This window comes from Balaenoptera physalus, assembly GCF_965194825.1.
Source record: "Balaenoptera physalus genome assembly, chromosome: 5".
Taxonomy (NCBI): Eukaryota; Metazoa; Chordata; class Mammalia; order Artiodactyla; family Balaenopteridae; genus Balaenoptera; species Balaenoptera physalus.
The window spans coordinates 99,214,484-99,241,760 of NC_138884.1; the positions used below are offsets into that span (position 1 = coordinate 99,214,484).

Sequence of the window (27,277 nt, forward strand, 5' to 3'; positions counted from 1 at the left end):
TTTCTGGGAGGGACCACCTACGATCACAGAATGCTAGCACTGTGGGTCCACATCTCGTTTTCTGAACTGGGAATGGAAGTGATTCTTAGAGCAGTCACCCCCAAACTCCCACCTGCATCAGGATTGCCTGGAGGGCTTATTAACACACAGATTACTGGGTCCCACCTCAGAGTTTCTGATTTAGTAGGTCTAGGGTGAGCCCGGAGAATATGCATTTCTAAAAAGTTCCCAGATAATGCTGATGCTGGTTCGGGGACCCTGCTTTGAGAGCCGCTGCATTAGAGGTCTCTCTAATGACTGGACCCCATTTGCATCTATTCCCCTAACTGTGCTCCTCTTTCCAGAATGTTTTCCCTTCTGTAATCACCAGGTTAGCATCTCCAAGTGTCCGTTCCATCCTCGTTGAGTTTCTCCTTTTCCTGGCCTCTATGATCAGACTAGAAAAGTCTCACAGCTGCTGAAATCATTTTACCATGGCACATGTGCCTTTTTCAAAGAAGCTTTTATTGATTGCAATTTTGTTCCTCCTTCTTGTCGATTCCGATGAAAAATAATGATCTTCCAGGAACAGTCAGGGGGAATAAATAGCAGAGAGCTTGCTTCTGACACTTAATGTTTGGGAATTCAGTCCTAAACATCATCCTCAAGTAGACCGTGCTGGGCTGGCCTGCTTTGGGCTTGTTGGCAGTGCAGACCAGCAAGGATCACGTGTCAGTCCTCATCAGAGCTATGGGGGATTAAAAAAAATTGCTGAATCTCCAACCTACCTAATAATCAAGGCACTTTTCCAAGCAACTTCTTTTTTTTTTTTTTTTTCTTTTTCACTCAACTAGAAAAGGACACCCTAGGATTATTTTTAAAAAGAAAACTACAGTACTCTATAGAAACGTGAAGTAGCCCATCTAAGTATAGCTCTGGATACCCTTGATAGCCTTTGAACGTTGAATGTTTGAATGTTGAGACCCCGTCCTGTCACCGACCTGAGACACGCTAGCCACGCTCAAACACGCTGGCAGAGCAGTCAACCAGGCACAACCTTTCTAGAGAACCATTTGGTTCTCTGTTATAAAAAGCCTTAAACTGATCCCCTTTGAGCCAACAAGAAATGATTACAGACATATGCAAGCATTTTGCTTCAAGAAAGTTCTTCCTACATTAGTTATAATCAAAAACATTGGAAACAACATAATTGTCCAGGAGTAATTAAATAAATTACTGTAGATCTATGCATGGACTACTAAGCAGCCGTTACATTTTATATTTTAGTAGATATTCATGATGAGACATAAGGTTAAGTGAAAAAAGCAGAGCTTTTTCCCATTTTTGGAGAGAAATGTGTGAATTTGTGTGTCTACATATAGGCATATAGGAAATGGTGTTCAAAGATATATAATGAGAGATTTATATTATTTCTTCTTTTTTCTGTCTCATAGGAATACAAGTGGTTGTGGTCTTTTGGGGTTATCTCTTAGTTTCTAAAAAACATGCATATACAAAATATATTTTGTATTCTAAATAATCTCCTACATTATCTTACCACCCACCAAGGGTACTGTGGGAAGCTGTGATATAAAGCCAGGAGCTCAGGACTAAAGTCATTTTCATTTGCATTGCTGTGTGACCTTCAGCTAATGTTGTTAATCCATCAGCACCTTGTTCTTCTGTCCATGAAATGGGAATAAATAACATTTTCCAGGTTCTTTTTAAAATTTGAAGCCTCAAATGAGTTAGTCAGCATGAGTGTTTCGAAAGCATAAAATACTGGACAAATGCAAAAACTTATTATCCTTTAAAGAAAAGGTGTTGCTAAAAGTCCATGAGTACTTCCTCCTTTCTGTTTAACCCTCACACTAAATTTTATTTATTTTTTCACTTTTGACACTTGAAGTGGACCCTTCAATTACAACACAGTAGCGGGTGGAAGCCGGGAACTGATCCCAGCTTCATCATCCAGGAAGAACTGACACTGGTTTGCATTCCAACGTTCCAGAAGGATTTAAGACTGAGTTGTAAATTTTATATCCCACCCAGTTCAGGATCTGTTATCTGAGGACCACGGGTGCAGTCTCCCAGCTACTCCACAGTCCATTTCTGACCTGAAATCTCTGGCAACAGCCCTGTTGGAGACAATCCATGAGAAAAACATGGTGATCCAGCACCAGAGGCAGACCAACAAGTAGGTGGCTGGACCCTGGGGTTGCGGGGCAGGCGGGAGATGTGTGAGACGACGACTATCAGCAGTGGGTTGCAACCAGGGGGTGGGTCTGCCGGCCTCAAGGGAAGAAGAGAAGAGCCCTTAAATCTGGAGGGAAACTTACTGAGCTAGAACTGTGCTTCTGCATTATGACAGCATCTTGGCTCTCGGCTGGAACCAACATGGAAATAATACTGGTTCTTGCTTATTGAATGCTTACTCTGAGCCACTCACAGAGTAATGCATATTACCCGGCTGATTTTGATGGCATGCTTGCCCGGGGAACTTAATCTAATCTCCTCCACATCTTCTCTAGGGGAGGCACCTCCTCGTGCCATTTTAACCTCACAGCACAGCTTTCTCGGGCTCTGAATAGCAGGAACACCCAAGCATCAACTTACAGGCAGCTGGGCCTAGAATGGAGTCTCGTGCTAGTTTTCCAGATCAGCAAAAAAGATGGTGAAAAGAAACAATAATTAAAACAGAATGTCTTATTTGGTTACTATAAATATGGTGACTATGTTGGGCAAAATCAAGCAAGTTAAAGTAGCAGGTCAAGACGACAGAAGCAAAATTGGAAGTGTTCAGAGAATAAACAATAAATTAAAGCAAAAAACATCGCAAACAGGGCCAGCTTTGAGGACCAGCGACTCATGCAGTCACACATGGCCCAGTGCTCAGAAGGTCCCTGCACTTGGTCTAATCAGTGCTTTGCGTCACCATCTTGAAAATCTTAATCTTTTTTGAATAAGGGGGCCCTGAATTTTCATTTTGCGCTGAGCTCTGCAAATTACGTAGCTGGTCCTGCTTATAAGACCTACATGTGGAAGCAAAATTTAAGCATGGAATACAGGAGCAAGTGCCCAAGGCTGGGCTTCCAGCAAGAACAGGGAGGGGTCAGGGAATCAGGGGCCTGGAGAGGCAGGGTGCAAGGAGAGAGGCAACTGGAAAATGATGGAGAGTATTGTAAAAACAAAATAACAAAAAGAGAGGCCGGGAGTGAAGGGAAGATTGAGCAAGAGATTAAGATATATATAAAAGAAGGCAGAGAGCAGTGGAGGGAGTCTGGGCAATCTCAGAGGGATGACAGGGGTAATTTATTGACAGAAGAAGTTTAAAAAATTCCTTTAAAAGAAATCTTAATCAAGAACTGAAACAGCCAGTTGCTAAAATGGAGATATGCCTCGGGGGGAGGACGAAGAAACGGGAGTCTCCCCAGAAGAGGTACGAGGTCTGTTTTATTCAGGTAGAATCCCCTGCACCCGGCAGTGTCCCCAGGAGCCTTCTCTGTCCTCACCAGCTCCCTATAAGGCACCCACTGGGGCTCTTTCAAACCTCCTCAGGTCTTCTAAACCCTAGTCTGTTCCCAGCAGGTGACCTCAGCTCCTCTTCTACTGAGAAAACAAAGCCTGCCTATCCTGAGCCACAAGGCTTACTGCTCCCGCCAAACCAATGTCTTCCATCCTTTCCCTCGTCTCTGGGAAACACACCAACACACTGTCCTCCCTCCTTTGGGGCCCAGCTCTCCTGTGACCTCCTCTTTCAGCCTCTTCAACTTCTGCCTCTCCTCCTGCTTCTGCATCTTCACCCAGAAACCTCCCAGGTCTTCCTGAACCCCCCAAAGGGTTCCCGTGAATTCCACTCACCTCCAATCTCTGTGAACAAGAGGCCACCTCTACTTCTTCAATAGCCACCCCCTCAACGTGTGTTCTGGGGGCACCTATGTTAGAATTACTTGGAGAGGGTGCTTGTTTAGAAATGCAGATTTAGGGGGCTTTCTGGAGGGAATATCAGGATTCTGGATTTTAGCAAGCCCCCAGTGATGCCATGGGCAGGAACAAAAGATCACCTCGCTTCAATACCTCCCAAGACCTCTTCTGAATTTTCCATAGCAATCTTCCTTTGAAGATCACCAGTACCCCCAAACCCCACTTTCTGAGTCTCTTTCGTCTATAATTTCTCTTCATCCCAATTCCCGTCTTGAAACCCATCTTCTTGGACTCCTCCTACTCTCTGTACCACCTCGTTCCCTTCCCCCTCCTCCTCTTCCCCCTCCCTCCACCCCAGGCCACCTCCTCCTCCTCCTCCTCCTCTTTTCTTTGGTCTCCCATCTTCTTCCCCCACTTGGGGGACCTCACGCCCTCTGTCTTTGCTTCTTGTTCTCTGCAGACTCTTCCTAGCACTCTTGTCCCCACCTCGCCATCGAGAGCAAGACCCACATTTCCATCTGCTAGGTTGACAGTTTCCCCTGATATTTTTTCAGCTCCTCAAATTCCATGAGTCTAGAGTCTGGAGCATCCATCCCTTAGTACATTTTAAATACTTTAAAATGCTTGTGCCCTTTGGCCCAGAGGATCCACTTCTAAGAATTTATCCTAAAGAAAAAAATCAGAATGATGCCCTAGATTTATACATAAGGTGGTTCACTGTGGATTCATTTATAAGAGTGAAAAAAATGGAAACAACCCAAATATTTTTAAATTGGAGAATGGTTAAGATTACAGTAAATCCATAAGGCACAACATCATGCAGCCATTTAAAGCGTGATTTGAAGAATATTTAACGTGCCCTGCTCACCATCCTAATACCTAGGTTTGACCAACTTCCACATCACTCAGGTTGAAGCTGTCCCAGGGCCAGTATGTTTGTCCATTTTGGTCACTGTTCTCTCCCAGTGTGTCGGATAGTGCTGGGCCCACACTGGGTGCTCGTGATTATTTGATGAATGGATGATTGAATGTCCTCTAACCCTTTGTTCCTGTTCCCTTAATACTGGCATGCAAACAGGCATTAAGTTTTATGGTTTTCATGCATTCATTCACTTATTCAATATATATTTCCTGAGTGCTTGCCAAGGTCCTTCAGTGTACATCTCCTACCTGCCCCTTCTTCTTCCTTCCCACCAGACCATTACCTTGTCCTTGGGAAGATCCTCCCGTCAACCCTCCATCCTCAGACCCCGGCTCACTGCTTGCCCGGCCACACTCAGACCCACCTGCCAGCTACAGTGCCTATCACAACACAAGCCTCCACCGAAAAGCCCAGCTGAGTCCCACCGCCTGCCAAACTCAGTATCCCCAAGCTGCTGGCCTGACACTCCCGCCTCTTGTGACAGATTGATTTCCTTATACGTTTCTCCCATACTCCACTGCAACCACACACATCCCCAGGTGCCATGGGCTCTCACCCTCTGTTGAGAGAGATAGACATTTTCATTTTGCTGCCTTTATTTTTTTAATGTACCTTTCCATCTTTAACTACTCTTTAATAATTTTGAACCATCTGTTGATTTACATTTTAAAAGGTTGAGCAACAATATATCTCCAAACTACTGTTATCTCTCAGCCAGCCAATTCCCCTGCCTGGAAGAAACCACCATTCCTCCTTTTTTATGTATCCTCTCCAAGGATGCATATATAAGCAAACGCATAGTACATTTATATAGACACACATAAATACTCATATATATTTATATAGACATAGATTTTCTTTTTCTTTTTTTTAGTTTTTTTTTTTTTTTACAAATGGTAGCTAGTATTCATCAGAAAAAGTTTTTTTCACTGTCTTCCACCTTGCTTTTTTCTCTCATAACAATAGATCTTGAAGATTGCCTCATATCAGTACATAAAGTACCTAATGTGCCATTTTTAATACTTTGAGGGTCTGAAGTTTCACACTTTCAATAAATGTTTTATTTGGGGGTATGGAAAGAAACGAATGATACAACAGAAGGAGTGGGAGCTCAGAATAAAGGGTGCATTTGGTCTGCTTGCTCTTGTCCCCCATGATTTAGCCTTTTGTACCTAAGATTTAAAAATAGCTTTGTTTGCGTGGAGCGTTCGAAGTAGGAACGCAGCTGCTCCGTTCTGTAAGCGTGTGCTCCCCCTACCGGCGCTTACCCTCCTACGCCCTCCCCACACGCACACCCCCCCACGCACACCCCCCCACGCACACACCTCCCCACACGCACACCCCCCCACACGCACACCCCCCCACGCACACCCCCCCACGCACACCCCCCCCACGCACACCCCCCACACGCACACCTCCCCACACGCACATCCCCCCCCACGCACACCCCCCCACGCACACCCCCCACACGCACACCCCCACACGCACACCCCCCCACACGCACACCTCCCCACACGCACACCTCCCCACACGCACACCTCCCCACACGCACACCTCCCCACACGCACACCCCCCCCCACGCACACCCCCCCACGCACACCCCCCCCCACGCACACCCCCCCACACGCACACCCCCCCCACGCACACCCCCCCACGCACACCCCCCCACACGCACACCCCCCCACACGCACACCCCCCCACGCACACCCCCCCACACGCACACCCCCCCCCACGCACACCCCCACACACGCACACCCCCCCCACGCACACCCCCACACGCACATCCCCCCACACGCACACCTCCCCACACGCACACCCCCCCCCCACGCTGAGAAGGCCCAATGGGAGCCATCTTGAAGAACTGATGAATAAACCTAGGACTTTATATTTGGAGAGGAAGTTCAATTGATAAGCATTTTGCCTGAGGGACTTCTTGTGAGTTTGCAGTTGTCTAGCTATGGTTAAAGACGGGACGGGCTTCACGTGTCTTAGAAACAGGTGGCAAAGCATTAATGAAGAGACAGACGTTAAGAGTATGTCTCGGGCTTCCCTGGTGGCGCAGTGGTTGAGAATCCGCCTGCCAGTGCAGAGGACACGGGTTCGAGCCCTGGTCTGGGAAGATCCCACATGCCGCGGAGCAACTGGGCCCGTGAGCCACAACTACTGAGCCTGCGCGTCTGGAGCCTGTGCTCCGCAACAAGAGAGGCCGCGATAGTGAGAGGCCCGCGCACGGCGATGAAGAGTGGCCCCCACTTAACGCAACTAGAGAAAGCCCTCACGCAGAAGCGAAAACCCAACGCAGCCAAAAATAAATAAATAAATAAAATTTTAAAACACACACACACACACACACAAAACAAATAACTCAATTAAAAAAAAAAAAAAAAAGAGTATGCTTCACAGCACACCGCCTCTGGTCCTCCAGCCCTGCCCAACAAGCCATCACTCTGCCAGTGCTGGGGTGGTAGCCGCGGTGGTCAGTACGTGAGGATACGCTGGCCTTTCACTACCCTCTGTGCTTTGCCTAAAACTCTTCACTGCTCTCCCCACTCCCTGGCCGGTGGTAGGTAGCTTGGAAGTTCAAGGTCTTGGAAGCAGCGGGAGCTGTCGGGGATCAGAGCAGAGATTCAAAAGAAGGTCCCCTGAGGTGGAGGTAGGGGGGCACGGTTCTCTCCAGTCTGTGTGAGGCCATGGCCACCTCTTCCTCTTTGGGATCGGGGTCCCCCCAGGACCCTCACTCAGAGATTCTTGCTTGCTGTGTTGTGCAGAGAGCAAGGACAGAGGCACAGTGGTGGCCAGCTCCTGGGTTCGTTCTCTCTTTGCAGATTTCCTGTGATGTTGCTATCATCGGAAACTACTACTGAAAATCTCTCTAGAAGCCTGGCATCTGGAGGATTTTTCTAGACTACTGGGTAGACATATGCTGAAATCTCCCCTATCCTAAAACAAGCCACCGCTAAATAAAAACTTTATTTTAAAATCTCCCCCGTCCTACAAAAAAAAAATCTCTCTCAAGCCTGTTTATGCCTCAGGCTACTGCCCTGGCTGTCTCCTTGGATTCCCTGCTAAACTACTTGAAGAGTCATCATCTATATTCACTGCTTCAACCTTCTCATAGGCTGCTTTTCCCACCCCTGTCACATGGATTCTGGATTTCACCCCTTCCTCTGTCTTGTAACAGCTCTCTCAAGGGTGGGGCATGTCTTCTTAGTGGACTTTTTCTGTTCTTTTTTTTTTTTAATATTTAATTTTTTAATTTTTATTTATTTTTTATTTTTTTATTTTTTTTGGCTGTGTTGGGTCTTCGTTTCTGTGCGAGGGCTTTCTCTAGTTGCGGCAAGCGGGGGCCACTCTTCATCGCGGTGCGCGGGCCTCTCACTATCGTGGCCTCTCTTGTTGCGGAGCACAGGCTCCAGACGCACAGGCTCAGTAGTTGTGGCTCACGGGCCTAGTTGCTCCATGGCATGTGGGATCTCCCCAGACCAGGGCTCGAACCCTCGTCCCCTGCATTAGGAGGCAGATTCTCAACCACTGCGCCACCACGGAAGCCCCTTTAGTGGCCTTTTTCATCCTGTGTGACCTCCTTCTAGAAAAAGACGATACCGACCATGCTGGCCCACCAGGAACCTTCTCTCCCCTTCCCCACGTGGCCCTGGCACGCCTCTTCCCTCTCCACCTGCGCTTCTCTGGTCCTTTCTCACCTTCCGCAGGCGGTGCTCTGACGCTCTGTTCTTCTGACTCCTCACGCTGTGTTGGGGAGCAGACCCACCCCCAGCGTGTACTCTCATCTTTGCTCTCCCAGCTCCTCCTGTCTCCCGGTTGTGCAGCTGTCTACCCCGATATCCCGTAGGCAGCTCCAACTGCTCGTCTTCCTCCGTATTATTACTCCATTCCTTTGGCTTCCCTGCATCCCCTCTGGCTCTTTTGAGCCATCGTCATCACTGCCCAGTGCAACACTCTCCTAACTGGTCTTTCTGTTTCTACTCATCCTCCTTCCAGTTCATTCTCAACCCCACGTCCAAAACAGTTTTCCTAAACTTCCTTATGCTGCTTCTCTGCTTACAACCCTTCATTGTCTCCTTGTGACCAATGAATAAAAGTCTCACCATTCTCAATCTGGCAGCAAGATCATTCATGATCTCGGTCCCTACAAGCCGCTCTGGATTCATCTTTCATTTAATTTTCACGTCTTCTCCACAGTTCTACTGAAGGACTTGTGTATTTGCAGGCTCGGGTTTTGATTATGGACCCTCCACTTACCAGCTGTGTCACCCAGGGCAAGTTAGTTGGCCTCTAATAAACGTAATAAGAGCTACCTCATCTATTGTCACAAGGGGCTAAGGGAGATAATATTTGTGCAAGGCTTAGAGTAATACCTGGTACAGAACAAGTGATTAATAAATATCAACTGCTGTTAAAGCCTTCCACTGGCACTGTACTTGTGTGTGTCTGTTTGTGTGCATCTGTCTGTCTCCCGCCAGAATTTTAGTCCCTAAATGTAGGGACAGGGTCTGCTTCTCTTGAGTGTCCCCTACAGCCTCAATAATTGTTGGATTGGTTGAACTTCATTGAACAGACCCTGTTTGTACTTCTACTGTCTCCATCTATGAATACTGCCAGCTATTGAGACTCAGATAACCCCCTTCTCTCTGTGGGCTGCATCACACCACGTTCAGTGGACCACATGCCATATCTGTTCAGTGTGAGGCCAGTTAGAAGACTCTCTGTCATTTGAAATATCTTGGGTTATATTTTGCAAGTCCAGCTATGGCTGCGTCCATATATCAGTTATGAACGGTTTTAAAGAGCACTTGCTTTAGGTGTGAGAATGCTGGTTTTCTAGTGCCATTAGGGGGTTATCGGTTAAGAGCATGCACTTGGGAGGCAAACTGAGGTATAGGTTAAAAATCCAGACTCATCACCAGCTGAGTCCTACATGTGGTTTTGGTTAAGTTAACTAACTTCCCAAATACTGCCTCTGTTTTCTAGTGGGAGGAGTCGAGTATGGTGGGTGAGAACACTGAGGGTTGGGAAAAGACACAGCTTTGAGATGAACTGTGTGTCCTTGGACAAGTTGCTTAACCTCTCTGTTTGTTAGAGTTCACATGTGGAAAAGGAGGATAAAAATACAGTCTACGCTGCAGAGTTTTTGTCAGGTCAGATAAAAAAATGCATATTTAGTAGGTGTTTGGCATAGGCTCTGACTCAGACCTGGGACTCAGGAAAGATTAGTTGCTATTTGTGTTAACTGTAGTGTAGTTGTTATTGTTATTGATGTCATTATTGTTACTATTACTACTACCACAACTTCTGCTGGGTTCATTTTATCACCTCCAGCCCTGCATCAGATGCTTATGTCAGGCTAAAGAAGAAAGCAGTCAGCCCTGACAAACTTAGGCAGAGTCCCTGAGACTGTTAGGCTGTTAGGGACCCCAACAAATTCACCTCAGCGCATTTCTGGGAGACATGGCTGCGTTATCCAGGACCATCAGAAAAAATGCAGCCAAATGTCTCTGCACCACGCCTTTGAACGTTGCCCTGACGGCATCCTTCATTGTCCACAGAAGAGTTAAGCCTTATCTTTTGTTTCCAAGAGGCAGCCATGTACAGATGATCTGATCTCGCTAAGAAGCAGGCATCAACTTGAACACTGCTGTGATTGCATCTCAGACCCATCAGCTGGTGAAAAGGGAGCTCGGATCAGAGGGTCTGAGCAAAATATTGAAAGTGAGATTACGAAAAGAGGTGTTTGTTGAGGGGTCAGAGACATGAAAGCAGAATAGACCCAACACATAGAGTGAAAATTGAAAGTAATTGATAACGACTATGCAGAATTTAAGACTTAAGGAAAAGAAGAAAAGAAAACTCTAAGTACCTAGGTGAACAAAACCACATAGAGTCACGTCAAAGAGTTTTCTGTGAACTCAAAGGGAATATTAATTAAGTAAGACGCCGCAAGTGAATTCAGGTAAAATAAGGATGAATTCAAAGCCACATATATATGTACAGATATATACATATTCATGTCTCGGTATGTATGTGGGTGTGTGCAGCTATGTCTGGAATATAAAGAGAGGTAGAAGAACAATTCTGGCGTTCTGGTTTCTCCTGCTGAAAGGATTTGAAACTTGGCTATTAAGGTGATTTCCACATCATTTTAGCACAGCAATGCCAAGAATATCCCCCAAAGATAAAGACTGGTTTTTCAATTTCCGGGCCAATGGAAAATGATTGAAGTTTTAGATGACTATCAAATCATTTCCCAACTATATTTAATTTTGTGTAGAGTGAAGGAGGGAAAATATATGCCCACATTTATGTCTTTCCATGCATATAGACAAAGTTTGGCTTCCAAGTAAGCAGAGTAATCTGTTCAAATACACATTCTAGATCTTATACATCACAGTGAGTCAGAATGGGCACCTTGGAAGGCAATGTAATTATTCTAGTGATTCTGTAATTTCTGAAAAGTTTTTGAAATGCCTATTTTTTAATTCTCTCCGGATATCATTACAAGCCATGAAAAAAAGGAAAGCATTTATTTAATCAAATATATTTATTGAGCACCTACCATCTACCAGACATTATGCTAGATATCAAGGATATAGACATCTGTAAGCCATAGTTTAGGTCTAAGAAGGCAGATCTTATTATTTTATTACCTCTAAGTAACATTACCAAGCATGTTCTTCCATATTATTTGTTAGACTTGGTTGTTTCTGAAACTCAGATCCCCCCTCAAAGAATCAGGGTGTGATACTTGTAAGAGTATTCAAAATTAAGTGTCATCTTTAGCATTGAGCAAATAGAAATGATGTAAGATGTCTGGGCAATGGTAGAATCATTGTTTGGCTGTGCAGCTACCTTTGTGGGAGAAGATTCACTTGAATGACAACATTTCAGTAATTTTAAAATCATTTTTAATTATTCACTTTATATTTTCATATGTACTTTCAATAGAGTATGTGTGTGTGGAGCAAACACACACACACAGTTTTTAGCATATATCTTAAGTCTCAAAACATGTTCTCTCTATTAGGGCACTAGGGGGCTTCCCAAGTATCCTGCTCACAGCCCTGAGAGCTGATGAGATCGATGTTCATTGGTGTTTTTTGTCATTCTCTCCCCTTTTCCAGAATCCTAGGGAATCGGGTGGCTGAACTGGAGAAAAAATTAAGAACTCTGGAAGTTTCTGGTTTGTGGAGTCTTCCAGGTAAGTAGAACTTCATGAAAATTTTCTTTTTTTGAAAAAAAATTTCTTTTTTTGAAAATTTGCAGAGCAGACTTTACCTTTTTAATGTTCTTTTATTTGATGATCGTTGCTGAGAAATCTACAAGTGTTTTAAACTTAGAAGCCATCATTTTGGAGGAAATCAGAAAAAAATAATAAATATGCAAGGTGAACTATGAAGTTTTGCTAATCTAAATTCTGAAATTGTCATTGTATATATCTGTATATATTTTATTTTTAACTTTTATGAGTATGGTAAATTGCTTCATTTTTTTCCCTGTAGGTGTCTTATAGAGATGTATTCAATTTAATCATCACCCCTAAAAATGAATATAGGAACTGACAAAAATTTATTCTAGTTAATCATCAGTTCTAAAAATGAATGTACAAACTTACAAAGACTTGTTCAATTTAATCATCAGTCCTAAAAATGAATATAAGAACCAACAATTGTCTATCCCAAATGCACTTTATAACCTCCTTCTCTCTCCGCGCCACCCCCCATCCCATTTGTTACAGAGATCGAAAATCAAAACTTCCTCTGGAGATTATTTTTTGCAGTGGTACAGGGTGTGAAGAAACTGATGTTTCACTTTAATTAGCTATATTTACCCATTTGTCCTGGTAAAATACCCCCTTCATGAGACCCCCGTCAGCTACTCTTCTTTCTCTTTACACTCTCCAGAAACTTATATTTATCATTTCCACCACCTCCTCTTTCCCTGGAAACAACTTTGTACGAATATTTTTAGTTACTTAACCTTTCTGCACAAACCCTTCTCTACCCTTGAATCATATTGGTTGCTTCCTTGTAATGGATGAGAAATGAACATTGCCACGGGGACATGGACAAAACCACATGTTTTCTTAACATAAATCTGAATAGCCACCTTAGGTTGCCTGGAAGTGTGTTTCATAAATTGGAATTTTTAGTAGAGATTCCTTGAACTTGATGTCAAAAGACCTAACAGACCTAATTAGTGGCAAGTGCCATCCTGGGGATTTGAATGATCTATTTTGCACAAGAACATTTTGATGCAGTTAAAACCTTATCTCTTTTGAAGGCCTTTCTTTTATTGCATTGAATTTCAACACAGTCAGGCAAATTTATCGTTTATTTGTGCAGTCAGATTGCTATTTCTGTGCATGTACTGGAGTTTGGATTTTTCTTTTTCTCTCCAAATGACTTAGTGAGATTTCACAATGTTTTATTTCTACAACTTATGTAAAAAGATGGAAGTGGAATAAATGAAAGAATGCTGAGAATTTCCTATCTCTGCTGTTGTTTGGTCTAGGTTAGAATGGCTATTATGCAATAACAATTGTTTCTTTCCTTTTTTTTTTTTTTTTTTTTTTTTGCTGCCTGAAGGCCTGAGCTACAATGTTTCCGTAGGATTTGGGAGTATGTTCTGTTTGAAATATCTTTGTTTGTGGCTAATAGCAGTGCATTAATATCATCCCTGCATGTAAATAAATAGAAATGCATTCTCTATGTATCCTTGCACTTTTCTGATTAGAACAGCCAATTGAAATAGAGAATTCAATTAGCACAAAGCAAATATTAAACGGTAAAATTAGTTTGGACGGCAGTAACTGAATGGATTTTACGCCCCAGCCATGTTTGTTCTGATCTCTGGCCTCCACATAGATGCAAAGTGGGAGGACAGAAATAAAGAGTGGCAATTCCCCCTGACCTGACACAGTTTATGTAATGGCGATAGCATTGCCCTGGTGCAGTGATGAAGGGGGTTGCAATGAGGTGTCACCTTGTGATCATTTTCAAACCATGGTGAGATTGGGGGGTGGGGAGTGGCCTCTTTTAGTGCAAATCAGACCAGTCTCTCCTGTCTGCTCATTGTTCTGTGGTCTCCATTTAACCTTCTGAATAGCGGAGCAAGAGGAAGTATGTTCTTTTTTCCTTCTCTTCTTCCTCTTCCTCCTCCTCCTCCTCTTCCACCTCCTTTTCCTCTTCTTATTCCACTCTTCTCTTCTCTTCTTCCTCTTCCTCCTTCCCCAAGTAAGAGCCAAATCATAGGATTTCAGCCAACTGGAGTTGGGATTGAGTCCCAGTGGTTTCAGAGAATTGCTAGCGCTCTCGTATTTACCAGCATCTTGAAAGGATCAGTGTCTCCTCTAATAAATCAACCCATAATATACTGATACCTTTTTGAGCATCAGCTTTGTGAATTCAGTCCTGTACCAGGCATTCTAGACATGCCCCTCGCCCCCTCCAAGAATCGACAGTCCCACTAGGGAAGTAAGATGAATATGCATCAAACAGTGAAAGGAAAGCACAAAATATTACATAATTAAGTATCAATTAAATGATAAAGATGTTAGTGTGTGAGGGAATAATGTGACAAGTCATCGTATGCTGGACTTAGAAGGACAGATGAGAGCAAAAAGTTCAAGGATGGCAAATGCTTGGTGTATATAACCAACACCATTCTCATGCCAGTGGCAGGCATTGCTAATCATTCACATCACTCCTTGCTGATCTCACATGTGGCCCTAAAAACAGTCTTCCATTTTTGCTTTCCAAGAAGCCACCTCTTGGTCAGAGTAGATATGTGAGAGAAAACATTTTTCCCTTTCCTGATCTAGTCTGATCCCCTCATTTTAGGTAAGGAAACAGAAGCTCAGGAAGTTAGGTGATACCTAAGACCACAGAGGCTGAACTCAGGTGCTCAGATCTTCATTTCAGTGCTCCACCTGCACTGGGGAAGTACAATTCAGAGAAGAGGGGCACACACAGGGGGTGGGGGGTGTAGAGTGTAGATTAGATCAGCTGGGGATTGGTTCTCAAAGCAAGTTGAATTGGAGAAGAAAAATTCAGAAGCTGGAACCATCTATCCTGAGACTTTAAAGGACCATTGTGAAGGAGCCCATCACTCATTACTATAAGGCAGAATTACTCTTGGAATTGGAGCATGCTATGATTTTCCTTTGACTCTCTTCTCCCTCCCTCCTCACTCTCTCAGCCAACAATATATAGCTCTTGATGGTGTCTGATAAAGTTGGGGCAAATGTGTGATCTTGCTGGGAAGTAGACAAGTGTAACAGATGTCACAGCCCACATGGAAAAATCATCTGGAAAGTAGAGTGTACTCCAGACTGTTTAACGGGTCCCTGAGAAGTGGGAAAGGCACGGGGCTATTTTGAGGAAGCCAGGGGGTGGGCTGGTTGGCCATGTCCTTCAGAAAGGAGTGACCCTCCACCTTCCTCAGCCCCTAGCTGTCCGCCTCATTCTCCCAGCCTTTTGCTGGAGTCTGCAGGTGAGAATGATGCCTGGGGGGAAGGGGGGGACTGAGGGGAGATTTCCTGGATGTGCTCATGCTCTGAAAAGAAATACTGAAAGCCAGAAAAAAATCTGGCAAGAGCAGAGCCTGGCTCTTTGAGCTTTTTATTTGAATTCTCTGTTCTCCACTCTCAACATCAGCCTGAGGAGGAAAATGTGCATTTTGAAAGTAACTGGCACATTTTGGAGAAGGGGACGAGGGACGTTGTGTTACACGGAATCAGGAGGGCTTCCAGAAACTCAAACACCAGTTGAATGGAAGGGCCTGTGTGACCTACATTGGTTGTGGCTCAAATCTAGTTCGTGGACCACCCTCACCCCACTCCCCAGTCCCAAGAACCAAAGTGCAACTAGAAGACAGCAGGCCATCAGTTTAGAGCTCAATTTAGTCAACACAGATAGACTCCGGGCTTAGTTAGAAACAACAGAACTGAGAGCCTTCTAAGGAAGGTCTTTGAATTCTTCAAATATTTTGCAAAAACCAAATCTTGGCATTTTACCATCAGATAAGGAAATGATCTCTGCACGCAGGGATTTAGGGAGGTATTTAACTTCTCCCCAGCCCCTACTTTGACTGGATATGGATGAATGGCGGCTTCTATTTCCCTTGTCTGCATGACTGTTGCTCAGATTCTTGGAGAAGTTTTATGTGCTGGTACCAGTGTTTTTGAGGAGCCATTGCGGAGTGGATAATCCCTGTGGTTGGAAACAGCCACGGAGACATCCTGCCCTAGAGAATTCCTCACAATAGGAAGGGCCGAGGCTCCCCGCACCATCCACCTGGCGCCTTAGTCACTCGGCTGCATCCAGCTCCCAACTCTGCCCGTAATTCTGATTCCTTGGCCACAGGGCAGAGGGGACTTGGAAGGCTTGTTGGGACACAGAGTGCAGAGCGTGCCTCTTCCTGAGTCCCCTTAAGGTTAGAGAGCTTCCAGCCGACCTGCTAGAGAAAGATGGGTCAGGAATTGCAGTTCCGTCCCTGACTTGAGGCCAGTAACTGTTGCCTTGGTGGAGAGAAACAAAAGAAGCCCACCTGAGGCATCTGCTATGGCTTCATAACAACCATTAGTTCCTCATGGTGTTTCTAGATTTTATCTTTGCAGCACAAGAGGAGACCTGACTGGGTTGACTTCATCCTGAGAGCCTCTTAAAATATCCCAAGGTATAGCTCAAATGGTTCTCCTTGGGAAACCTCTCCAGACTGTGGTCCTGAAGAGTTCGGGACTTTTTCCCACTTGAGATAATAGCTGTGCTGGTGGAGAACCTCAGGGTCAGGTCCTATCAGATTTCTCTTCTGGGATGACCCTCATATAGCGGAAACCAGAGAGCAGTGGCTGCTAGTAACATATTCCATCTTCCTGGGCAGCTGCAGGCACCCATGCCCACCAAGACATCAGGATTTCCAAGAACGCATCAGCCATTTATGCACAGTTACCAGCTGTTTATGAAGCACCCGCCATACGCCAAACTCTCTGCTACAGTCTTGGACATCAAGTTAATAAGACGTGCATGGCCTACAGGGAGGGTAGTATTATAAACAAGTCGAGGGCTCCGAGGTACAGGCCAAGGTTCGCCTGGCTATCCAAAGGAGTGGACATCTTGACCCAAATACCATTCTGTGCTCTGCCGAACCTGAAACTGAGTAGAGAACTTTAGAGCCTCTGATCTGAGCCCCAGAGACGTTCAAGTGACTTGGCTTCAGATAAGGTCTCATCCAAAGTCAGACAGTTAAGGCTGGAGCACGGGCTGGGCCATGGCCCCCCAGGGTTTTCACTGTTGGCATGGTGGTTCCCACCGAGAGAATCTTCAGGGCTCATGGGCAGGAGTCTGGGATCCAGTCCTCCCTGCAGGGCTCTCCTCATCACTGGGCAGCATCACTTTCTGTGTACGTGTGTTGTGTCTGTGCTCATCAAGCTCGTGTTTCAAAGTCACGCTTCCCTGATCCTCACCCCCATACCTTGCCATGGCCTCAAAAGTAAAGTTGTAATGGTTTTCCTTTCCTCCTTCTCTTTGCCTCAGGCTTTCTCTATCCACTTAGGGAGTCCATGTGAATCCATAAAAGGGTTTGGCTGGTGCAGGTCTCTATGTCCTAAGTAGAGTTTAGCTGTCATCATTTAGGGAACCTGATGCTACCTGCCTTATGACATACTTATGATTCGATCTAAATGACCAAAGCTAATTAAATCAGAGATATGTGTATGGCAGTTCTGTCTCCACCATAAAGTAATCATTTCAACGTGTGAAATTTATTGAGCGCTGATGAAATGCCTAAGTGCTTGACATGAATCAGTTCATTTTATCACCACCACCCCATGAGGTGGGTGCTGTTATTCTTCCTCACTTTACAGGCTCAGAGAGGTTCAGTGACTTGCCCAAGGCCACCCAGCTAGCAAGCGATGGGGTCCAGGACACAAGCACTGCAGCATGGCTCCAGAGCCTGCGCTCAAAGCACTCTACTGCTGTCGTTATTATTGTTATTGTCTCACCCAGATCAAAGCCACTCCGTTTTTGGCAGACATAGCAGGCTACCCCTTAACGGTGGCATTTGTGGGCAGCCATGTCCTGAGCAGACTCTAGGACTCATAGACAGCTGGCCCTGGACCTTTCTGCCAGGTCCTCACACTGCAGAGAGGGCAATGCTGGCCCTTTCCCTCCCACAGCGCTCCCTACGATTGCAGAAGGTGCCTTGTTCACCCAAACAGCCAGTCCCTTGTGTGGGATGAGTGTGACCATGACTCCAGTGGTGACATAATATGTCCATTTTCCTCTTTTCCATGACAGGAGGCAAAGACACCATACTGTTTGGTGACCCCGCTCTTCCCACCACGCAGAGGTCGAGATCCCCACTGCTCAAGTTCGTCGAGCAGCTCGCTGAGAACAAAGCGAGTCCCAAGGATGGTAAGCAGCCCTTGATTTCTTGCTCTTTGCCTGGCCTGTGCCTGGCACAGGGGCTTGGTGGACATCAGTCCTTCACCTTCCTGCAGCTTCTGTGGCACTGTTGGGTCATCTCTCATGTTTCTTCTTGTTGCCTGTGTGGGTTTGTCTTGTTTGGAGCTTCCTGCAGAAGAACAAGCATCCCTACACTCTCAGCATGGTGGCATAGAGGTTAAGAGTGAGGGCTCAGGATTTGAGCAACCTGGGTTCGTACTCCAGCCCCACGTCACACTGGCTGTGAGAACTTGGACTGGTAACTTCAGCCTCAGTTTCCCTACCTGTAAGACGGTGAGATGTGGTACCAACGTCAGGGAAATCTTGGCACATTTGCCTGGCAATGTGGTAAGTGGTCTAGGAATCAGTCGGATGGAGAAAAAAACTTCTTTACCAGGCACACTTTCTGGAGGCAGTGTGTTTTGAAGGGGATCAAGGGCCCACTTAAGGTGCCAGATGAAGTAACAGGGTCGAGAACCAGACCTCTTCCCAGGTGGCAGTCTCATTTCCCTGACTAAACTATCTTTCACATCTTCCTGAGTTTTGCTCATCTTCTCCCTCCACCCCCAGTGTGGTTACCAGCTTCCAAGATGGCCTCAATTGAGCTCCACTTCCTGGCATTTGTGCCCTTGTGTAGTCCTCTCCCACACTGTATCAGCGTTGGTCTGTGTGACTGATGGATTACAGCAGAAGTGATGGTATGTGACTTCTGAGGCCAAGTTATGAAAGATATGTGGAGTCTGCCTTGCTCTCTCCACCTTGGATCATTCGCTCTGGAGGAAGCTGGCTGCCATGTCCTGAAGATTCTTGAGCAGCCCTACATGATCTTCATGTGGCCTGGAACTGAGCCTTCCAGCCATCAGCCATGTGAGTGTGCCATCTTGGAAGCAGATTCTCCAGCCCCAGTCAAGCCTTCAGATGACAACAGCCCTGTTTAACATTTTGATGACAACCACATTAGAGACCATTAGCAAGAACCACCCAGATAAACTGCTCCCAGGCTCCTGAGTCTTAAGCTGCTAAGTTTTGAGATAATTTGTACAGCATTAGATAACTAATATACCCAGCACACGGGAGTCACGCTTCTTTCCTGGATTGCTACATTTCCTCTCCATCTTCTCTTGCTCAGAGTCATGCCTTCAACCACACCTCTATGAAAATATTTTTGAAATTTTTTCCCAGTGGGTCCCGTCTGCAGAACTACAGTCCCATATTTCCCAAAGCACAAATTTTCCCACCTGCATATTCTATGGACTTCTCAAGTATGACATCACAACTCTTTCTGCTTCCTCTCCTTTTTGTCATTTAGCTATCCAGCAGAGTCATCATCAACCACCGTCCACTTTCCTTCTCCATCCGTATCTAGTCTGCTGCTACTATTTCTTCAGAGTTTCTTGTATCTCCATTCCTACCACCTCTGGCTTGGTTTAGGCCCCCTTGACCTTCTTGGCAAGGCTTCCATCCTGGTTTTCCTGCCTCCCAGAATCTCCTTACTCCCTTCCCGTCTTCATCCTGCTGCTGTGTGATGAAGCTTCTGGAGCACTGCTTTCCATCATGGTTGTACTCTGCTCAGAAATTTCAAGTGGCTCCCAACTGTCTATCGTTAGCTGTTGTACAATAAAACACCCCAAAACTTAGAACTTAAAGCAACAACTATGTATTATTTATCCTGAGTCTTTGGATCAGATGGGTGGTTCTGCTAATCTGAGCTGGGTTCAGCAAGGCTCACTCCTGCTTCTGTACAGCTGTGTTTTGAAGCCTATCCAGATCACTCATATTAGTGCATGGAATGGTAAGAAGAGAAGCCTGGACAGGTCTAGGATTTCAACAGAGAGGTTCCCCAAGCACATGCGGGAAGAATTCCTGGAGAGAGCCCCTGACTTGTGTGGTTCCCACACTGGCCAGAAGACAAGGCTGGGACTTTCTAGCCAGCAGCATGTGGCTGTTTGCAAGGCTGGCCCGTAACGTACTGTAGCCCACTGTGCAGTCTGGAACATGCCTTGGCTGGTGGTCATCCCACGCCAGCATCCAGTGTCCCCATGGAGATCCAAAGCCCTCTGTCTGCTGTGGCCTGCTGAGCCCCCGGGCAGGCCCAAGCCTGCTAACCTGACATGGAGTCTGAGCCTGGCTTGATTTTCAGAAGGGTGGCGTAAGTAATGGCCTGATTCAAAATGATAGCTTTCAGAGTTCCATCATTAGCTCTCATTGTTTCAACCCTGTCCTTCGCCAGCACGGGTGGCAACAAGGAAGCATTTATGTAACTGCTGTCAGTGTCTGGGATGCCCTCATCACCGCTGCATCTCTGATTAATTCCAACTGAAAGCAGCTCACACTCAGGAGGACAAAGCCCATCAGAGACCAGTTAACAAAAGAAGATGAATGTGCCCTTCGGGCCAATGTTAGGGAGGAGGGAACCCATTTTTAGAAGACCAGCAATCCTTTCTACAAAGAGCTACTGTTTTTTTCTTTTAGAGAAAATATTTTTTCTTTCTGCACTATTTGTGTCCTAATGCATTTGTGTCAGTTGATTGCCTCATCATTATTGATATGTATATTGTTATTAATAAGTATTAATGATACTAATTCTGTGTGCTAAAGCAGCATGGAATAATTACTATTTCGGGGGTAATAATATTTTCCAATTCTGAGCCAATTCAGAAATCTTTCTTTTATGGAAATGGCAATGCTATGTGTCTGTTCTCAAAGGAGAAATAAAACTCCCACAGCTTAAGAGTCAACATTCCAGAATCACAGAGTTAAAGGAAGATTCTGCTCCCACAGCAAATAACCAGAGGTCCTCCTAATTAGCTCAAGAGTTGTGGTATTTCAGTAACTTTTCTTTCTCTTCTTATAACTACTTGAGTATACTGTTTAGATACCTTTTGGATGAACAAAAGCGAGAAGAGGATTGGCAAATCCTGCTGTTGAACCATAAACCAGTCTCAGAGCCTGGTCCCTATATGTTTACGGTCCTGAGACTCTGAAAATCTAGGCTTTCTCTGAAAAAACAAAACAAAAAATCCGCAATAGGACCAGACAAGAGAATTACAGCCATGTCCATTCCCTTATTGCGACTGTGCCTTGACCTATAATGATGACAGCAGTGTGGCCCCCGTTCCCCTCACCCCCCAAAAGTTGAGAAGTTCTCCCTGGTAATCTCAGAGGTTTGCCATTTTAAAAAAGATTCATACATTTGGATGTGAGCGGAATGTCATCTAAAAAAATGGCACAAGGCAAAGGACTGGCGAACCAAAAGGCCCCAGTGTAATTTAGACCACCCTCCCTTAAATGTAAATTAAGGTAGAGAAGATTAACCTGACCTACAGTAAAAACAGCGCAAATGGTTTAGGGGTTAGGTTGTTATGGATAAGGTTAATTAATTTTTCAGGGGCACCAGAATATACTATTAAGTGTCCTGGAAGAAGTAATTTCATAAGAGTAATTTCCAGAAGGAGTTTATTCATCTCACGTTGGTGAAAAATTTAGCCGCAGAAAGGACCATAATTTATTCCTTTTGAATAAAGCTTCTTGCACTATGCTGGAAACTGGCTCATTTTGACTCCGTGTTTCCCCGTGTCTCCTGTATAACCACTATAACATTTTTTCATTTGTTAGTATGAAAATTATGTGATTGCTTCCCTGAGCTACCACAGATGTAGCTAAATGATTGTGTGAGTTAGAAATCTTCTTTTCTCAAAGTGCCATTTTAAGAACTTTTAACAACCTGAACCTGGAACAAATAAATTCAAGGACTGCTTTCATTTATTTATGGATAGTATTGAAATATATGTACTAATATATTCATTTATTCATGCATTCATGTATATGTCTATAGATTCAAACATTTAATAAGCTATTTACTGAGCCCCTGCTATAGAACACTGGCAAAGGTAAAAAATTAATCAGGTAAGATTTTATACTTCAGGTGCGTTTTATAAGCTAATTATACATAAGTAACAATTTAAGGGTTAAAAAAGTAAAAAGTATGAAGTTCCCTTGGAGGTTCAGACACAACCTTGTGGGGATTAGGACAGTGGAAGGATTTAATCAAACAGGTTTCACGGACTAGGTGGGGGTGGGGCTCACTCTTGAAGCTGGTCATCTTGACGCATCAAGGAATGATGGTCACGGAGGCATCAACCATGTAAGCAAAGACGCAGAGGGCAGGCTGGGTGCCATGAAGGGTTCGGTGTGGCTGGAGTATAAGGACACAAGGAGAAGAGTTGGCATGGCAGGTAAATGGATGTTGGGTCACTGAAGGTCTTGAATGTCAGGAGAAGCTTGGGCTTTGTTCTCAGGGTGCTGGCAGCCTTTGGAGGTTTGAGAGCTGGGGAAAGGCATAGTCATATTTGTGTTTCCGCTCTAGTGTTTCTCACACTGTAATGTGCAGCCACATCGCCTGCGATCTTACTAAAATGCAGATTCTGAACCAGTAGGTCTGGGGTAGGACACTGCATGTCCAACAAACTGCCAGGTGATGCCACTGCTGCTGGTCCACGGACCCCACTTTTAGTAGCAAAGCCTTAGGGAAGGTTCCTCTCCTGATAGGTTGGATTAGAGCAGGAGGAGCACGGGAACCTATTAGGAACTAACATATGTTATCCTGGCTGAACAGATCTGAGTAGTTACTTTTTTAAAAATCAAGGCTTGCTTTACTCACTCATTTATATATTCATGAATTTCATTTAAGCACAAGTAATGGTCTCATTTTCAGGTACAATACTTACTGAAGTCAATGAGCTCTTAGGAGAGTAATACATAGTGGTCCATGACTAAATACAGGCTTTAGAGTATATACAAGGTTTGATCGAATGTCTGTCCCCGGGAAATTTCTATGGTCATTAAAGGACTTAAGAGAAGGAAAATGGCTTCTTTTGAATGTGAGAAGCAAATCTGTATCAGAACTAGAGGCCTGGGGGTGTGGGGACAGCAGTCAAGGTCTGCCTTGACTTCTGGGAACCACAGAGTCTAGTGTTGAACACACATGTCTGGGTGCCAAGAGTTCACTCCCCAAGTGCTTCCCAGGCATGCAGAGCCTCTTTTGCTTGTTAGGTCCAGAAGGGACATCAGAGAGTCCTGCCCCTCATTTTGTATCTGAAAAAAAGAAGGCCCTGCTACCAGAAAACTACTAGAGCTAATCAGTGAATTTGGTAGAGTACCAGGATACAAAATTAATGCACAGAAATCTCTTGCATTCCTATACACTAATGATGAAAAATCTGAAAGAGAAATTAAGGCAACACTCCCATTTGCCACTGCAACAAAAAGAATAAAATACCTAGGAATAAACCTACCTACAGAGACAAAAGACCTGTATGCAGAAACTTATAAGACACTGATAAAAGAAATTAAAGATGACACAAACAGATGGAGAGATATACTATGTTCTTGGATTGGAAGAATCAACATTGTGAAAATGACTATACTACCCAAAGCAATCTACAGATTCAGTGCAATCTCTATCAAACTACCAATGGCATTTTTCACAGAACTAGAACAAAAAGTTTCAAAATTTGTATGGAAACACAAAAGACCCCAAATAGCCAAAGCAATCTTGAGAAAGAAAAATGGAGTGGGAGGAATCAGGCTCCCAGACTTTGGACTATACTACAAACCTACAGTAATCAAGACAGTATGGTACTGGCACAAAAGCAGAAATACAGATCAATGGAACAGGATAGAAAGCCCAGAGATAAACCCACACACATATGGTTACCTTATCTTTGACAAAGGAGGCAAGAGAATACAATGGAGAAATGGCAGCCTCTTCAATAAGTGATGCTGGGAAAACTGGACAGCTACATATAAAAGAATGAAATTAGAACACTCTCTAACAAACACCATACACAAAAATAAACTCAAAATGGATTAAAGACTTAAATGTAAGGCCAGACACTATAAACCTCTTAGAGGAAAACATAGGCAGAACACTCTATGACATAAATCACAGCAAGATCCTTTTTGACCCACCTCCTAGAGAAAGGAAATAAAAACAAAAATAAACAAATGGGACCTAATGAAACTTAAAAGCTTTTGCACAACAAAGGAAACCATAAACAAGACAAAAAGACAACCCTTAGAATGGGAGAAAATATTTGCAAATGAAGCAACTGTCAAAGGCTTAATCTCCAATTCACAAGCAGCTCATGCAGCTCAATATCAAAAAAACAAACAACCCAATCCAAAAATGGTCAGAAGACCTAAATAGACATTTCTCCAAAGAAGACATACACATTGCCAAAAAACACATGGAAAGATGCTCAACATCACTAATCATTAGAGAATGCAAATCAAAACTACAATGAGGTATCACCTCACACCGGTCAGAATGGCCATCATCAAAAAAATCTACAAACAATAAATGCTGGAGAGGGTGTGGAGAAAAGGGAACCCTCTTGCACTGTTGGTGGGAATGTAAATTGATACAGCCACTCTGGAGAACAGTATGGAGGTTCCTTAAAAAGCTAAAAATAGAACTACCATACGACCCAGCAACCCCACTACTGGGCATATACCCTGAGAAAACCATAATTCAAAAAGAGTCCTGTACCACAATGTTCATTGCAGCTCTATTTACAATAGCCAGGACATGGAAGCAACCTAAATGTCCATCGACAGACGAATGGATAAAGAAGACGTGGCACATACATACAATGGAATATTACTCAGCCATAAAAAGAAACAAAATTGAGTTATTTGTAGTGAGGTGGATGGACCTAGAGTCTGTCATACAGAGTGAAGTAAGTCAGAAAAAGAAAAACAAATACTGTATGCTAACACATATATATGGAATCTAAAAATAAAAGGGTTCTGATGAACCTAAGGGCAGGACAGGAATAAAGACACAGACGTAGAGAATGGACTTGAGGACACGGGGAAGGGGGAAGGGTAAGCTGGGACGAAGTGAGAGAGTGGCATGGACATATCTACACTACCAAACGTAAAATAGATACCTAGTGGGAAGCAGCTGCATAGCACAGGGAGATCAGCTGGGTGCTTTGCAACCACCTAGAGTGGTGGGATAGGGTGGGTGGGAGGGAGACGCATGAGGGAGGGGATATGGGGATATACATATGCATATAGCTGATTCGCTTTGTTATACAGCAGAAACTAGCACAACAATGTAAAGCAAGTATACTGCAATAAAGATGTTAAAAAAAAAAAAAAAGAAGGCCAAACAGGTCATCCTGATCACAAAGCAAGCAAATAGGAAAATGGGGGCTGGATGCTGGCTCTCAGGGCCCCATGTTCTCTCCCATCCCCCTCCAGTTGCAGCTAGAGAATCTCTGTTGTACAGGTTTAGAAAGAACAGTTTAGTGAGGCGGGGTAGGGAGCTTGAAGTTGCTTTTGCATATAGCAGTTTATTGAAAGTGAGAAAGCACAAGCGGTCTGCATCAAAGAATGAGGTGCTGATGGAGATGGGGGTGGAGGTGCTCAGTCCCTCCCTAACTCTCCTTCTGTTTCCCACACAGAGAGCAGCCAGAACCTCGTTTCATTACTAAAGAGCCCCAGATCTTCCCTGAGCTACAGAACCTACAGAACCTTTGTCCTCAGGTTAAATATGTCATGGGCACAAGGAACCACCGTCAGAGAGCGAAGCAGGCGATAACCAGGCGCCTGGAAAGGAGGGGTTACAGACGTGGCCCACGTGATCCCTTTCCCTCCATTAATGACACAGGAATCACCAGAGTGGCTGCTTTCTTTTTTGTGGGTCCTGTGTTCCCTTCAGCAGCATCTTCTATGTCGGAGGCCTCGCAGCAGTGGGCCCGAGGTTGGGAGGAGAGGGAAGTAAGGGCTGATCCTGATACTGTCCCTGGTCTGTTTCAGGGGCAGCTCAGAAGCAAGAACGAGATGAAAGTCGTGCCACTGCCGAGGCGTTGACAGTGCGGGAGGAGGCTGGGAGGCCCGCCGTTAGCTCCCCAGCAAATCAGAGCCACAGGAGCCAACGCAAGCACTTTCATCCCTCATTACCCCAGCTACCTTCTGAGGAAGAAGAAGTAAACAGGCTTGGAAGGGAAATCGTGAAACCGACAGAGGAGCAGGCAGCTGCCAAACCAGAAGGGGTCACAAGAGAGAGTCCCGTGGAGAGTCGGAGGGACGAGATGGGGCCATCCCCGCCGGGCCTGGCCGCCAGTGGGTCGTGCCCCAAACCTTGCCCGGACTCTGCTGAGTCCAGCCAGCCTGCAGCAGAAGCTCCCACCCTGGAAGACGGCAAGGAGAGGCCCCAGAGAGTGGAGGTAGGAGGAACACCATGAAAACTTGGAGGGGAACGAGGTCAGGCATGATGACACATTGAAGGCACCCGGGGTGGTAAAGAATTAAGCATCAGGACAGCTCACCGAAGTCACTTTCTCCTAAAACACCTCCGAGTCTGCAAGCGAAAAAGGACACACGGCTCCTGTTGCAAACTGTGAATATTCTGATGATGCCAGCGCAGTTCGATTTATTAAATGCGGGTCCTCAAGCTTCTCCGTGTCGTCTCTTTCTGCGGGAGCTGCACGCTGTGCACGTGGCCAGGCACGGAATCGTGTCGGCCATATGGCTGGTTTTCGACATCCATCTTTCTGTCAGCACTTGTTTTATTAGAGATAAGATGTTTTTCTATTAGCGTTTAAAGTTGTTGATCAAAATTATGGGAAGGGCTTGAAACGGATGTGATTTTTAATCAGATCCCCGTCTTTGTAATGATTAGGAGGCTGTAGAGTAAGGTGTAATTAAGCACAATGGGTCCAGAGGGGCCCCCCCCCGCGCCCCCGGCTCCTCTCCATCACTTCAGGGCCCGGTAGGACCTCCCAGCGTGGGTGTTCTTGGCATCCTGCCCGCAGCGCTGTCTGTAGTGGCATTGACTGGCAGGCGGAAAGGGGCTTAAGTGGGCTCAGAAGGTTAGGCTTCCGGTCTGAAATCCACAGCCCCTGTTGAGACCTGTCTGCTTACTACTAGAGCTGAATTTTCCAGCCTGTAATTCTAGAGGATTAATCGACCTGGAGTGACTGGT

The 27,277-nt window shown here is 45.0% G+C and overlaps 1 protein-coding gene across 1 annotated transcript in view; it reads left to right on the plus strand.

The window, feature by feature from the left end:
* CCDC149 (coiled-coil domain containing 149) overlaps positions 1 to 27,277 on the plus strand; it is a 100,998-nt gene that overhangs the window by 68,344 nt on the left and 5,377 nt on the right. Inside the window, 4 exon segments of the mRNA XM_082462066.1 lie at positions 2,032 to 2,176; positions 11,962 to 12,038; positions 13,426 to 13,458; positions 18,136 to 18,252. Of these exon segments, the coding sequence (XP_082318192.1) occupies positions 2,032 to 2,176; positions 11,962 to 12,038; positions 13,426 to 13,458; positions 18,136 to 18,252 (372 nt within the window).